Below are 16,503 nucleotides of genomic sequence, written 5' to 3'. Positions count from 1 at the left end.
AGGCAGCACACGGCAGTGTTACAATGTAGCGCCTATGCGCTACATTGTAACCAATGATGGGAACTTTCTGCCCTGCGGTTGACCTAAAGTGACGTCACCGCTGAGCAGAACGTTCCCATCATTGGTTACAATGTAGCGCATAGGCGCTACATTGTAACACTGCCGTGTGCTGCCTGTCAGTGAGGACAGGACCACACAGCTGATCAGGAGAGTGCTACAACGTGGCGCTCCCTGATTGGCTGAAGAAACCCACTTAGACAGAAGTCAGAGTGGCTTTCTGGCATTCGTGGAAAGGTGACCCATGTGCAAACATGGGTCCCCTTTCAGTTCGTGGTCGGGACACCGTTTTGTTTTTTTTGTCAAGTACGTGGATTACCCCTGGATTTCCCGAGGAGCCTGGACCCCTGGATCTCGTGAGTATAATTTCTTCAACAGGTACCCCTTGGATTCTACTGGAGAAGAGGACCGACCTGCGTGGGAACTTAAGGTAAGTATGTATGTATGTGTGTATGTATGTAATAAAATTATACTTTCACGGTGTGTGTGTCTTGTCTTTTTTTGGGTATTTTTTTAGTAGTAGTACTACAGGTACCAGCGGGCCCGTTTTTCCGTCGCATGCTGGTACTTGTGGTTCTCCAAGTACCAGCATGCGGGGGAGGCTTGCTGGGCCTTGTAGTACTGCTACTAAAATCAATATATTTTCTTTTACAACAAAGGCTATCAGCCTCCCCATCCGCAGCCCATTGGATGGGGGGGGGGACAGCCTCGGGCTTCACCCCTGGCCCTTGGGTGGCTGGGGAGGGGGGACCCCTTGATTGAAGGGGTCCCCACTCCCCCAGGGTACCCCGGCCAGGGGTGACTAGTTGGATTTTTTATGCCACGGCCGCAGGGCACTATATAAAAGTGACCCCCGGCTGTGGCATTATCTGTCCAGCTAGTGGAGCCCGGTGCTGGTTTTAAAAATACGGGGGACCCCTACTCTTTTTGTCCCCCGTATTTTTGGGACCAGGACCAGGCGCAGAGGCCGATGCTGGTTGCTTAAATATGGGGGAACCCCTGTCATTTTTTTCACCATATTTTTGCAACCAGGATCGGCTCAAAGAGCCCGAGGCTGGTTATGCTTAGGAGGGGGGACCCCACGCATTTTTTTTTATTATTTTACAGTGTTTAATAAAAAAATAAAAATAAAAATAAACCCCAGCACGGATCACACAGATCCGGCCGAGATTGATTGTAAAAAAAGTCGGCAGTGTTTTGCTAATCACTGCCGTAAAAATAGGTAAAAAACCACGAATGACATCGACATCGGAAGAAAAGAAAAACCCGAATACGACAGCTTAGTAAATCCATCGTAATCAATTCAAAAAGTTGCAATTTTACACTGTCGATGTCATTCGTGATTGAACTTGGACATGAATTTGGAAAATACGAATCTTAGTAAATGTACCCCGGAGTGTGGCAATACCACATGGAAGCATCAACACTTTCTTTCATACCAAAGGGTCTATTTACTAAGCCTTGAATGGAGATAAAGGGGCAGATGTATTAACCTGGAGAAGGCATAAGGAAGTGATAAACCTGTGATATGTGCATGGTGATAAAGGCACCAGCCAATAAGCTCCATTATGTAAATTAACAGTTAGGATCTGATTGGCTGGTGCCTTTATCACCTTGCACATATCACAGGTTTATCACTTCCTTATGCCGTCTCCAGGTTAATACATCTGCCCCAAAGTACCATCCAATCAGCTCCTAACTGCCATGTCACATGCTGTGTCTGAAAAATGACTATTAGGAGCTGATTGGCTGCCACTTTATCTCCATTCAAGGCTTAGTAAATATAGATCCCCAAGTCCCCAAGGATATGATTAGGACTTCAGAAGTGCTGGCATGTTCTAGTCCCCATTCAGTGGCGGACCAACGAAGCGGTGGGCCCAGGTGCGACAAAATGCTTTGCCCCCCCCACCCCCCCCCCCCCACCCCCCATCCAAGTCCACCCCCTCACCCCTTGAGAGGATCTGGTGAGGGGGACCTGCTCAGGGCCAGAGAAATGGATACCTAGCAACAGTGCCGTAACTAGACATTTTAGCACTGTGTGCAAGAAACGGCATCGAAGCCCCACCCCTGCATGCAAAACAGGGGCAGTGCGCGCCGTAGGCGCGTGCAAAAATACATAGTGGCGTGGCTTCGCGGGGAAGGGGTGTGGCCACAAAATAATACCAATTCCTAAAACGGTGCACAGTAGTCTCCATTCTTCAAATTACGCCGCACAGTAGCACCACTACACTAGGTAGAGCCCCTTTTACACCTTACAGCGAACAGATTCCTCTTTTTACACATTACGGCAGACAGCGTCCCCTTTTTACACATTACGGCAGACAGCGTCCCCCTTTTTATACATTACGGCAGACAGCGTCCCCTTTTTACACATAACGGCAGACAGCGTGCCCTTGTTACACATTACGGCAGACAGCGTACACTTTTTACACATAACGGCAGACAGCGTGCCCTTGTTAAACATAGCGGCAGACAGCGTACACTTTTTACACATAACGGCAGACAGCATCCCCCTTTTTACACATTACGGCAGACAGCGTCCCCTTTTTACACATTACGGCAGACAGCGTACACTTTTTACACATAACGGCAGACAACGTACACTTTTTACACATAGCGGCAGACAGCGTGCCCTTGTTACACATTACGGCAGACAGCGTGCCCTTGTTACACATTACGGCAGACAGCGTGCCCTTGTTACACATTACGGCAGGCAGATTCCCCCATTTTACACGTTGCGGCAGGCAGTCCCCCGTTTTTACACATAGCGGCAGGCAGATTCCCCATTTTTACACATTGCGGCAGGCAGATTCCCCATTTTTACACATTGCGGCAGGCAGTCCCCCCTTTTTACACATTGCGGCAGGCAGTCCCCCCTTTTTACACATTGCGGCAGGCAGTCCCCCATTTTTACACATAGCGGCAGGCAGTCCACCCTTTTTACACATTGCGGTAGGCAGTCCCCCATTTTTACACATAGCGGCAGGCAGTCCCAACAAAGAAAGAAAGAAAGAGACAGAAAGAAAGAAAGAAAGAAAGAAAGAGACAGAAAGAAAGAAAGAAAGAAAGAGAAAGAAAGAAAGTAGAATCATACTTACCCTCTCCGCTGGCTCAGGCTCCTCGTGCAGCTTGACGATTCCCGGGCAGTAGACGAGGTGAAGGAGGGAGCCGCAGCAGCGCTGTGTTATTGGTGGAGGCGCTGCTGCTGCTGCCCCCCTGCTTCACTATAGGCTGTTCTCGGAAGACAGCCTATAGTGAAGCAGAGGGGCAGCAGCAGCAGCGCCTCCACCAGTAACAAATAGAGATGTGCACTTGAAATTTTTCGGGTTTTGTGTTTTGGTTTTGGGTTCGGTTCCGCGGCCGTGTTTTGGGTTCGACCGCGTTTTGGCAAAACCTCACCGAATTTTTTTTGTCGGATTCGGGTGTGTTTTGGATTCGGGTGTTTTTTTTAAAAAACACTAAAAAACAGCTTAAATCATAGAATTTGGGGGTCATTTTGATCCCAAAGTATTATTAACCTCAAAAACCATAATTTCCACTCATTTTCAGTCTATTCTGAATACCTCACACCTCACAATATTATTTTTAGTCCTAAAATTTGCACCTAGGTCGCTGGATGACTAAGCTAAGCGACCCTAGTGGCCGACACAAACACCGTGCCCATCTAGGAGTGGCACTGCAGTGTCACGCAGGATGGCCCTTCCAAAAAACCCTCCCCAAACAGCACATGACGCAAAGAAAAAAAGAGGCGCAATGAGGTAGCTGTGTGAGTAAGATAAGCGACCCTAGTGGCCGACACAAACACCGGGCCCATCTAGGAGTGGCACTGCAGTGTCACGCAGGATGGCCCTTCCAAAAAACCCTCCCCAAACAGCATATGACGCAAAGAAAAAAAGAGGCGCAATGAGGTAGCTGTGTGAGTAAGATAAGCGACCCTAGTGGCCGACACAAACACCGGGCCCATCTAGGAGTGGCACTGCAGTGTCACGCAGGATGGCCCTTCCAAAAAACCCTCCCCAAACAGCACATGACGCAAAGAAAAAAAGAGGCGCAATGAGGTAGCTGTGTGAGTAAGATAAGCGACCCTAGTGGCCGACACAAACACCGTGCCCATCTAGGAGTGGCACTGCAGTGTCATGCAGGATGGCCCTTCCAAAAAACCCTCCCCAAACAGCACATGACGCAAAGAAAAAAAGAGGCGCAATGAGGTAGCTGTGTGAGTAAGATAAGCGACCCTAGTGGCCGACACAAACACCGGGCCCATCTAGGAGTGGCACTGCAGTGTCACGCAGGATGGCCCTTCCAAAAAACCCTCCCCAAACAGCACATGACGCAAAGAAAAAAAGAGGCGCAATGAGGTAGCTGTGTGAGTAAGATAAGCGACCCTAGTGGCCGACACAAACACCGTGCCCATCTAGGAGTGGCACTGCAGTGTCACGCAGGATGGCCCTTCCAAAAAACCCTCCCCAAACAGCACATGACGCAAAGAAAAAAAGAGGCGCAATGAGGTAGCTGTGTGAGTAAGATAAGCGACCCTAGTGGCCGACACAAACACCGGGCCCATCTAGGAGTGGCACTGCAGTGTCACGCAGGATGGCCCTTCCAAAAAACATTCCACAAACAGCACATGACGCAAAGAAAAATTAAAGAAAAAAGAGGTGCAAGATGGAATTGTCCTTGGGCCCTCCCACCCACCCTTATGTTGTATAAACAGGACATGCACACTTTAACCAACCCATCATTTCAGTGACAGGGTCTGCCACACGACTGTGACTGAAATGACGGGTTGGTTTGGACCCCCACCAAAAAAGAAGCAATTAATCTCTCCTTGCACAAACTGGCTCTACAGAGGCAAGATGTCCACCTCATCATCATCCTCCAATATATCACCGTGTACATCCCCCTCCTCACAGATTATCAATTCGTCCCCACTGGAATCCACCATCTCAGCTCCCTGTGTACTTTGTGGAGGCAATTGCTGCTGGTCAATGTCTCCACGGAGGAATTGATTATAATTCATTTTAATGAACATCATCTTCTCCACATTTTCTGGATGTAACCTCGTACGCCGATTGCTGACAAGGTGAGCGGCGGCACTAAACACTCTTTCGGAGTACACACTTGTGGGAGGGCAACTTAGGTAGAATAAAACCAGTTTGTGCAAGGGCCTCCAAATTGCCTCTTTTTCCTGCCAGTATAAGTACGGACTGTGTGACGTGCCTACTTGGATGCGGTCACTCATATAATCCTCCACCATTCTTTCAATGGTGAGAGAATCATATGCAGTGACAGTAGACGACATGTCCGTAATCGTTGTCAGGTCCTTCAGTCCGGACCAGATGTCAGCATCAGCAGTCGCTCCAGACTGCCCTGCATCACCGCCAGCGGGTGGGCTCGGAATTCTGAGCCTTTTCCTCGCACCCCCAGTTGCGGGAGAATGTGAAGGAGGAGATGTTGACAGGTCGCGTTCCGCTTGACTTGACAATTTTCTCACCAGCAGGTCTTTCAACCCCAGCAGACTTGTGTCTGCCGGAAAGAGAGATCCAAGGTAGGCTTTAAATCTAGGATCGAGCACGGTGGCCAAAATGTAGTGCTCTGATTTCAACAGATTGACCACCCGTGAATCCTTGTTAAGCGAATTAAGGGCTCCATCCACAAGTCCCACATGCCTAGCGGAATCGCTCCGTGTTAGCTCCTCCTTCAATGTCTCCAGCTTCTTCTGCAAAAGCCTGATGAGGGGAATGACCTGACTCAGGCTGGCAGTGTCTGAACTGACTTCACGTGTGGCAAGTTCAAAGGGCATCAGAACCTTGCACAACGTTGAAATCATTCTCCACTGCGCTTGAGACAGGTGCATTCCACCTCCTATATCGTGCTCAATTGTATAGGCTTGAATGGCCTTTTGCTGCTCCTCCAACCTCTGAAGCATATAGAGGGTTGAATTCCACCTCGTTACCACTTCTTGCTTCAGATGATGGCAGGGCAGGTTCAGTAGTTTTTGGTGGTGCTCCAGTCTTCTGTACGTGGTGCCTGTACGCCGAAAGTGTCCCGCAATTCTTCTGGCCACCGACAGCATCTCTTGCACGCCCCTGTCGTTTTTTAAAAAATTCTGCACCACCAAATTCAAGGTATGTGCAAAACATGGGACGTGCTGGAATTTGCCCATATTTAATGCACACACAATATTGCTGGCGTTGTCCGATGCCACAAATCCACAGGAGAGTCCAATTGGGGTAAGCCATTCCGCGATGATCTTCCTCAGTTGCCGTAAGAGGTTTTCAGCTGTGTGCGTATTCTGGAAAGCGGTGATACAAAGCGTAGCCTGCCTAGGAAAGAGTTGGCGTTTGCGAGATGCTGCTACTGGTGCCGCCGCTGCTGTTCTTGCGGCGGGAGTCCATACATCTACCCAGTGGGCTGTCACAGTCATATAGTCCTGACCCTGCCCTGCTCCACTTGTCCACATGTCCGTGGTTAAGTGGACATTGGGTACAGCTGCATTTTTTAGGACACTGGTGAGTCTTTTTCTGAGGTCTGTGTACATTTTCGGTATCGCCTGCCTAGAGAAGTGGAACCTAGATGGTATTTGGTAACGGGGGCACACTACCTCAAGAAATTGTGTAGGTCCCTGTGAACTAATGGCGGATACCGGACGCACGTCTAACACCAACATAGTTGTCAAGGCCTCAGTTATCCGCTTTGCAGCAGGATGACTGCTGTGATATTTCATCTTCCTCGCAAAGGACTGTTGGACAGTCAATTGCTTACTGGAAGTAGTACAAGTGGTCTTCCGACTTCCCCTCTGGGATGACCATCGACTCCCAGCAACAACAACAGCAGCGCCAGCAGCAGTAGGCGTTACACGCAAGGATGCATCGGAGGAATCCCAGGCAGGAGAGGAATCGTCAGAATTGCCAGTGACATGGCCTGCAGGACTATTGGCATTCCTGGGGAAGGAGGAAATTGACACTGAGGGAGTTGGTGGGGTGGTTTGCGTGAGCTTAGTTACAAGAGGAAGGGATTTACTGGTCAGTGGACTGCTTCCGCTGTCACCCAAAGTTTTTGAACTTGTCACTGACTTATTATGAATGCGCTGCCGGTGACGTATAAGGGAGGATGTTCCGAGGTGGTTAACGTCCTTACCCCTACTTATTACAGCTTGACAAAGGCAACACACGGCTTGACACCTGTTGTCCGCTTTTCTGTTGAAATACCTCCACACTGAAGAGCTGATTTTTTTGGTATTTTCACCAGGCATGTCAACGGCCATATTCCTCCCACGGACAACAGGTGTCTCCCCGGGTGCCTGACTTAAACAAACCACCTCACCATCAGAATCCTCCTGGTCAATTTCCTCCCCAGCGCCAGCAACACCCATATCCTCCTCATCCTGGTGTACTTCAACACTGACATCTTCAATCTGACTATCAGGAACTGGACTGCGGGTGCTCCTTCCAGCACTTGCAGGGGGCGTGCAAATGGTGGAAGGCGCATGCTCTTCACGTCCAGTGTTGGGAAGGTCAGGCATCGCAACCGACACAATTGGACTCTCCTTGTGGATTTGGGATTTCGAAGAACGCACAGTTCTTTGCGGTGCTTTTGCCAGCTTGAGTCTTTTCAGTTTTCTAGCGAGAGGCTGAGTGCTTCCATCCTCATGTGAAGCTGAACCACTAGCCATGAACATAGGCCAGGGCCTTAGCCGTTCCTTGCCACTCCGTGTGGTAAATGGCATATTGGCAAGTTTACGCTTCTCCTCCGACAATTTTATTTTAGGTTTTGGAGTCCTTTTTTTACTGATATTTGGTGTTTTGGATTTGACATGCTCTGTACTATGACATTGGGCATCGGCCTTGGCAGACGACGTTGCTGGCATTTCATCGTCTCGGCCATGACTAGTGGCAGCAGCTTCAGCACGAGGTGGAAGTGGATCTTGATCTTTCCCTAATTTTGGAACCTCAACATTTTTGTTCTCCATATTTTAATAGGCACAACTAAAAGGCACCTCAGGTAAACAATGGAGATGGATGGATACTAGTATACTTATGGATGGACTGCCGAGTGCCGACACAGAGGTAGCTACAGCCGTGGACTACCGTACTGTGTCTGCTGCTAATATAGACTGGATGATAATGAGATGAAATCAATATATATATATGTATGTATATATAATATCACTAGTACTGCAGCCGGACAGGTAGATAATATATTTATTAGGTAATGATGACTGATGACGGACCTGCTGGACACTGTCAGCTCAGCAGCACCGCAGACTGCTACAGTAAGCTACTATACTATAGTAGTATGTACAAAGAAGAAAGAAAAAAAAAAACCACGGGTAGGTGGTATACAATTATGGATGGACTGCCGAGTGCCGACACAGAGGTAGCTACAGCCGTGGACTACCGTACTGTGTCTGCTGCTAATATAGACTGGATGATAATGAGATGAAATCAATATATATATATGTATGTATATATAATATCACTAGTACTGCAGCCGGACAGGTAGATAATATATTTATTAGGTAATGATGACTGATGACGGACCTGCTGGACACTGTCAGCTCAGCAGCACCGCAGACTGCTACAGTAAGCTACTATACTATAGTAGTATGTACAAAGAAGAAAGAAAAAAAAAAACCACGGGTAGGTGGTATACAATTATGGATGGACTGCCGAGTGCCGACACAGAGGTAGCTACAGCCGTGGACTACCGTACTGTGTCTGCTGCTAATATAGACTGGATGATAATGAGATGAAATCAATATATATATATGTATGTATATATAATATCACTAGTACTGCAGCCGGACAGGTAGATAATATATTTATTAGGTAATGATGACTGATGACGGACCTGCTGGACACTGTCAGCTCAGCAGCACCGCAGACTGCTACAGTAAGCTACTATACTATAGTAGTATGTACAAAGAAGAAAGAAAAAAAAAAAACCACGGGTAGGTGGTATACAATTATGGATGGACTGCCGAGTGCCGACACAGAGGTAGCTACAGCCGTGGACTAACGTACTGTGTCTGCTGCTAATATAGAGTCTAGACTGGATGATAAATTATTGATAATGAGATGAAATCAATATAATATCACTAGTACTGCAGCCGGACAGGTACTATATATCAAAAAAGGGATTGATAGCAGCCTTGCGCTTGTTAATTGCTGCTAGTTCTAATGCAATGGAGGAAACACCCAATACCTCCTATTTGGCACAGATTTATACAAAAAAAGAAAAAAGCTTAAAACTAGCGCTCTGTATACATGAAATAAAGATGTTTAATATTGACACGCAGAAATCCCCTGTGTATTCTCTCTTCTGGAAAAACACTTACAGGTTGTTTCTTTCACGTGTGTCCATAAAGGTATCTTTAAACAGCTTAAGGATTTCACCCACTGGTATCACAGTGTTCTTTCAATATTTAGCTGACAGTGTATAACTTACATTGGATTTCTGTCCCGCGTTCCCATAAAGGTATCTTTATCCTCTCTGTGTGTTGGTATCCAATTAGGAATTCCCAGCAGAACACACTTGCTTTCCAAAAAAGTATTTTTATTTAAAATACAAAAAAGTCATAAAAATAAGTCCGCATACATGCATAGGAACTGGGTATCGGCAGTTGATGAAAAACCCCGTGAAAGAACGCACCGGCTGCAGACAGGTAAGCGCACCGCACGGAATCCGAATCACCGATCTCCAGGACCTTCTGTACACAGACACAGGACGGCTTCGACGCGTTTCTGGGAGTCCACTCCCCTTTTTCAAGAAGGTACTATATATATTTATTATGTAATGACTGATGACGGACCTGCTGGACACTGTCAGGTCAGCACAGCACCGCAGACTGCTACAGTAAGCTACTATAGTAGTATGTATAAAGAAGAATGAAAAAAAAAAAAAAACCACGGGTAGGTGGTATACAATATTATATATATATATATTATATACAATTATATATATATATATATATATATATATATATATATTAAACTGGTGGTGATTGATTATTAAACTGGTGGTCACTTCAGGTCACGTTGCAACTTGCAACTAGTACTCCGAGGCCTAAGCAGACAATCACAAAATATATTATTATACTGGTGGTCAGTGTGGTCACAACAATGGCAGTGTGGCACTGACTCTGGCAGCAAAAGTGTGCACTGTACGTTATATGTACTCCTGAGTCCTGCTCTCAGACTCTAACTGCTCCCCACTGTCAGTGTCTCCCCCACAAGTCAGATAATACACTTACAGTCACACTATCTAATCTATAAATATCACTTCAGCAAGTAGTATAGTAGTATACAGTATAGTAGTACTCCTCCTAATAATGCTCCCCAAAATACTGTGTCTCTCTCTTCTCTAAACGGAGAGGACGCCAGCCACGTCCTCTCCCTATGACTCTCAATGCACGTGTGAAAATGGCGGCGACGCGCGGCTCCTTATATAGAATCCAAGTCTCGCGATAGAATCCGAGCCTCGCGAGAATCCGACAGCGTGATGATGACGTTCGGGCGCGCTCGGGTTAGCCGAGCAAGGCGGGAAGATCCGAGCCTGCTCGGACCCGTGTAAAAAAACCTGAAGTTCGGGCGGGTTCGGATTCAGAGGAACCGAACCCGCTCATCTCTAGTAACAAAGCGCTGCTGCGGCTCCCTCCTTCACCTCCGTCCTCCTCCTTCCCCCGACCGTGCCGCTGCTCTTCTCCTCTGTGGGCGGCTGTGCGCTGCGGGCAGCAGTTGCCCGCAGCGCACAGCGGCATGTAATGAGTCAGTTTGACTCATTACATGCTTGGGCCCCTGGACAGAGGCGGGCCCCAGTGCAACGCACTGCTTGCCCTGCCGGTAGTTCCGCCTCTGTCCCCATTACTGTAACCCTCCCCTCAAATGCCGTGTGCATCTACAAACTGCCCAGATCTTGGTGACAGTGGGATGATGCTCTGCATGTATAAGGAAAGTTGAGGTGTAGGTAAACTAGGATGATTTTAAACCCTTACAACAGATGTGTCCTCATACATCTAGCCTCAATATGCCACGAAGTGTGAGATGCCAACAGGTCCTGTTAAACTCTGCTACCATCGGGCGTCTTTTTTTGCCAAAAATGCGTCTTGGTCGCGGGTGTGGTTCATCAAATCGACAGTGTCTAGGTCGACAATGTTTAGGTCGACCACTATAGGTCGACAGTCACTAGGTCGACACGGATGGAAGGTCGACAGGGTTTCTAGGTCGACATGTGCTAGGTCGACAGGTCTAAAGGTCGACATGAGGAATTTTTTTTTTTTTTGTGTCGTTTTCTTCGTAGAGTGACCGGGATCCCAAATTAGTGCACCGCGTCCCCTCGCATGGCTCGCTTCGCTCGCCATGCTTCGGGCATGGTGCCTTCGCTCCGGTACCGCTTTGCTCGGCACACTTTACCGTTCCAATCGTAGTCCACGTGGATCGTTAAGTATGAAAAAAAAATAAAAAAAATGTGAAAAACTCATGTCGACCTTTAGACCTGTCGACCTAGCACATGTCGACCTAGAAACCCTGTCGACCTTCCATCCATGTCGACCTAGTGACTGTCGACCTATAGTGGTCGACCTAAACATTGTCAACCTAGACACTGTCGATCTTCAGACCGGATCCCCTTAGTCGCAACGCGATGCAACTAGCACGCACCAGGAGACTCTGATTCGTGTGATATGCATCACTTTTATATCTGTGCTTGTCTGAGTCTGCACATGACGCACAATGGAACTTTGCGTAGAAAAATGCCACGGCGACTGCCTCGTAGCCCTGCCTATACAGACTCAGAGACTCAGTTGCACACAGATATACAAGTGATGCCCCAGGAGACTGTGCTGATTAGTTTGATATGCGACACCTGTACTGTATATCAGTGTGCAACCGAGTCTCTGAGTCTGTATACAAAGTGCTACAATGCAGCACTCACAGCTTTTTGATATACCAAATTTCCTTGTGTACTCAGTCACACATAGGGAGGCCAATCCCGGGATCGGGATCGGCGGGATCCCAGGATTTGGGCCCAAAAATGCCGGGATTTGACGGGATTACACTGTGCGGGAGGGAGGGTGTGTAAGTAATACTACTTACAATTAGGCGGGCGGCAGCCATAGACAAACGCTGAATGCGGCGGCACTGCAAATGTGGCGCCGGCCGCCAGCCAATCAGAGCTGGCGGACCGGCAGCCAATCAGGGAAGCTGCTGCAGCAGCGGCAGCCAATCAGGAGTGACTGCTGCGGCCGCTTCACTGATTGGCTGCCGGTCCACCAGCTCTGATTGGCTGGTGGCTGGCGCCACATTTGAAGTGCCGCCGCGTTCAGCGTTTGTCTATGGCTGCCGCCCGCCTAATTGTAAGTAGTATTACTTACATCCACCCTCCCTCCGTGCAGTGCTAACAGCCTCCCTTCCGCGCCGCTACCAACCCTCTCCGCTACCTACATCCTCCCGCACCGCTACCTACACCCTCCCGCACCGCTACCTACATCCTCCTGCCCAGCTACCTACACCCTCCCGCACCACTACCTACACCCTCCCTCCCTCCTACACCGCTACCTACCCTCCAGCGCTGCTCCCTACACCCTTCTTCACTGATCCCTACTGCAATCCCGGGATCCCGGGAATCCCGGTATTGAGCGTTTTTCAATCCCGAATCCCGGGATTGAAAAAACGGCCCGGGATTGGCCTCCCTAGTCACACACAGTTATACAAGCGTCACATATCTAACTAGTCTCCTGGTGTGCCCTAGTTGTATCGTGTTGCAACTAAGACCCATTTTCAGCACAAAAGATGCAAAATAGACGCCCTATGCTAGCAGAGTCTTACAGACCGGGCGCACCGAAAATGGGCTGTTTGACGCGACTGCAGCAATGATCTATAAGGACCGGTCTGTACCTCAATAATTGCAAGAAATCTGTTCCTGTAAATATTTTAATGCATGAACTTCATTCCACTACTTTCTTATGTCCTGCGTCCTTGAATGCAACAATGAAACATTCCAATGTTACAGCTGCCCATCACACTAAACAAGGCAATAGCGACAGACAACTCACCAGATGGGTTTCGGTAGTTGATTGCTGGAAGAGAAAATAAAGATAGGTTTAGTATTTACTAATACAACTGGTTTAAAATATACTGAAATTAAGAAGTTTGCAGCTACAAGTAAAGTAACAAGTATGATATTATAACTTATAGAGACAATATCATTTGGGATACAGGATTAGTGCACATCAATTGTGAAATCGGATTATGCCATGCACAGAAGTACCTCCAGCCCCCGTCTTGTGGTATTTATAGTAAATAATTCTCATATTTATTAATCAGTGTTTTAGTAATCTGTACCTAGACGTCTTCACATTAATCTCTGCAGCACTGACAAGTTGTATTGTGCCAAGCTCTGAGGCGGCTCGGACTGCTGATGTGGCCAGGGATAATCACCCAACGTGCTGAGATGACAGGACATGTGGTTTCATTGTACGCCTGAGCTGTCTGTCACTTCTCTGTCCTGAAGCCACAGAGCTTTCCTCTAAATCTCTATGGAAGGAAAGAAATCTGCCAGCAATGTCTGGTCCCTCCTAAATGTAAATCTTTAATAACTGAATAATGTGTATTATAAATTATACACAAGCACTGGAGTAAGTACATGGGCTCAGAGGTGTACACAAGTGACATCACTGAGAATGCAGCCTATCCAGTCACTAGGAACCAGTGATATCACTGAGAATGCAGCCTATCCATTCACTAGGAACCAGTGACATCACTGAGAATGCAGCCTATCCATTCACTAGCAACCAGTGACATCACTGAGAATGCAGCTTATCCAGTCACTAGGAACCAGTGATATCACTGAGAATGCAGCCTATCCATTCACTAGGAACCAGTGACATCACTGAAAATGCAGCCTACCAATTCACTACTTACCAGTGACATCACTGAGAATGAGTCCTATTGGAGAAAGAGTGCTATTCTTTCATTATAAACCAATGATGTCACTGAGAATGCAGCCTATCCAGTCACTGGGTACCAGTGACATCACTGAGAATGCAGCTTATCCAGTCACTAGGAACCAGTGATATCACTGAGAATGCAGCCTATCCATTCACTAGGAACAAGTGACATCACTGAGAATGCAGCCTACCAATTCACTAGGTACCAGTGACATCACTGAGAATGAGTCCTATTGGAGAAAGAGTGCTATTCTTTCATTATAAAACAATGATGTCACTGAGAATGCAGCCTATCCAGTCACTGGGTACCAGTGACATCACTGAGAATGCAGCCAATCCATTCACTGGGTACCAGTGACATCACTGAGAATGCAGCCAATCCATTCACTTGGTACCAGTGACATCACTGAGAAAGCAACCTATCCATTAACTAGGAGCCAGTGACATCACTGAGAATGCAGCCTACCAATTCACTAGGTACCAGTGACATCACTGAGAATGAGTCCTATTGGAGAAAGAGGGCTATCCTTTCATTATACAAAAAATGACGTCACTGAGAATGCAGCCTATCCATTCACTAGGTACCAGTGACATCACTGAGAGTACATCCTATCCATTCACTAGGTACCAGTGACATCACTGAGAATGCAGCCTATTCATTCACTAGGAACCAGTAACATCACTGAGAATGCAGCCTACCAATTCACTAGGTACCAGTGACATCACTGAGAGTGCAGCCTACCAATTCACTAGGTACCAGTGACATCACTGAGAATGCAGCCTATTCATTCACTAGGAACCAGTAACATCACTGAGAATGCAGCCTACCAATTCACTAGGTACCAGTAACATCACTGAGAATGCAGCCTACCAATTCACTTGGTACCAGTGACATCACTGAGAATGCAGCCTATTCATTCACTAGGAACCAGTGACATCACTGAGAATGAATCCTATTGGAGAAAGAGAGCTATATAAATAAAATTATTATTATTGTGGTTGCTGACCACTCAAGACCAATATACATGATTGTAGAGTGTGATAATACACAATATTGGTTTCTTAAAGCCTACAGTACAGTATGTCCTCCCAATGTGCACACCTTGCACACGGAACTTTAGTGTCACCAATCCTCTGATGACACACTAATTTCTGAGTTATCAACATTCTAAGCACTCAAGAGGTTCTCCAGCAGCTGAGAGTAGACATTAGTGCTGGTAAAGGATAGTTCTAAGGATGTGAAAGAACTTATGTCCCCACACAGCTGGATGTGTGAGTCTTCCTACTTTAATATAGGTTACACTCTTTTTTTTTTCTCTTTTTTTTTTTAAGAAATAAAGCAGTGATTTTAGAAGTGATTCCTCCATTTGACCATCAGCCAAACAGTATGGAGATTTTTTCTTTCTGAATCCTTTACTGTCACTTAATAAATACGGGCCGGGCATAAAGTGTCAGGGTGAGGGCTGAGACTCGGATTGGGAAAGGTCATAAACTAAGAGGGACATAAATTATTATTTTATTTGTTGGCTGGTGGTAAGGGACAGACAAGCCTTGGACTCCACGTAGGGAGATAGGAGATTTGCTCTCGGCCTTGGAAGCGTGACGCGACAATAAATCCACCATTAACATCTTGATCCGTAGGAAGACGCCCGTACCAACAGTATGTGTTATGCAGGTCAGAAATAAAACCCTGTTTCCACTTTGGAGGAGCGATGCTTTTGTCTTTTCGAGCGTAGCATTTGCCATCAAATACAGTATGTGATATACAGAAACTACAGATCATTTACGGCAGAATAATTGTGCCTGTGGCATTGTTGATTTTTCTGTAACATGTCATTTATAATCTAGTTTTTATTTGTCAGGCACATAGAGTAAAATAAAAATGAAATAATGTGCAATCACTGTTCTGCATCTGACACCTAAAATAAGACTTTTAGAACCTCGTATCACACCGGTGCCATGTTTACGGCTTTTAAAATATCATGTGAGGCCCGTTGGCACTTCTAGACTGGGTATTCGGGGGAAGGGGGCGGGGAGCAGCTGAGTGTTAGTGGAAAGTATGAGTGAAGTGGAAAGTAACGGCACACCTAAAAATATATACAACATGGCTGCTACTATGGCGGTAGGTGTCCAGTGCATACTTAACCTACAAAGCCAAGTACTGGCACCAATGTGATGACACATCGCCATGGTAATGGCTGTCTGCTACTGGCAGCCAAGTACTGGCACCAATGTGATGTCACATCACCATGGTAATGGCTGTCTGCTACTGGCAGCCAAGTACTGGCACCAAATGTGATGTCACATCGCCATGGTAATGGCTGTCTGCTACTGGCAGCCAAGTACTGGCACCAATGTGATGTCACATCGCCATGGTAATGGCTGTCTGCTACTGGCAGCCAAGTACTGGCACCAATGTGATGTCACATCGCCATGGTAATGGCTGTCTGCTACTGGCAGCCAAGTACTGGCACCAAATGTGATGTCACATGATTGCC

At 47.0% G+C, this 16,503-nt stretch overlaps 1 protein-coding gene across 1 annotated transcript in view; it reads right to left on the bottom strand.

The window, feature by feature from the left end:
• The window catches only part of MDGA1 (MAM domain containing glycosylphosphatidylinositol anchor 1), a 567,923-nt gene that overhangs the window by 92,383 nt on the left and 459,037 nt on the right, over positions 1-16,503 (bottom strand). The window contains 1 exon segment of the mRNA XM_063918866.1: positions 13,112-13,135. Coding sequence (XP_063774936.1) covers positions 13,112-13,135 — 24 coding nt within the window.

Source organism: Pseudophryne corroboree, chromosome 4, assembly GCF_028390025.1.
Source record: "Pseudophryne corroboree isolate aPseCor3 chromosome 4, aPseCor3.hap2, whole genome shotgun sequence".
Taxonomy (NCBI): domain Eukaryota; kingdom Metazoa; phylum Chordata; class Amphibia; order Anura; family Myobatrachidae; genus Pseudophryne; species Pseudophryne corroboree.
This window is presented reverse-complemented; position numbering and strand designations above follow the sequence as displayed.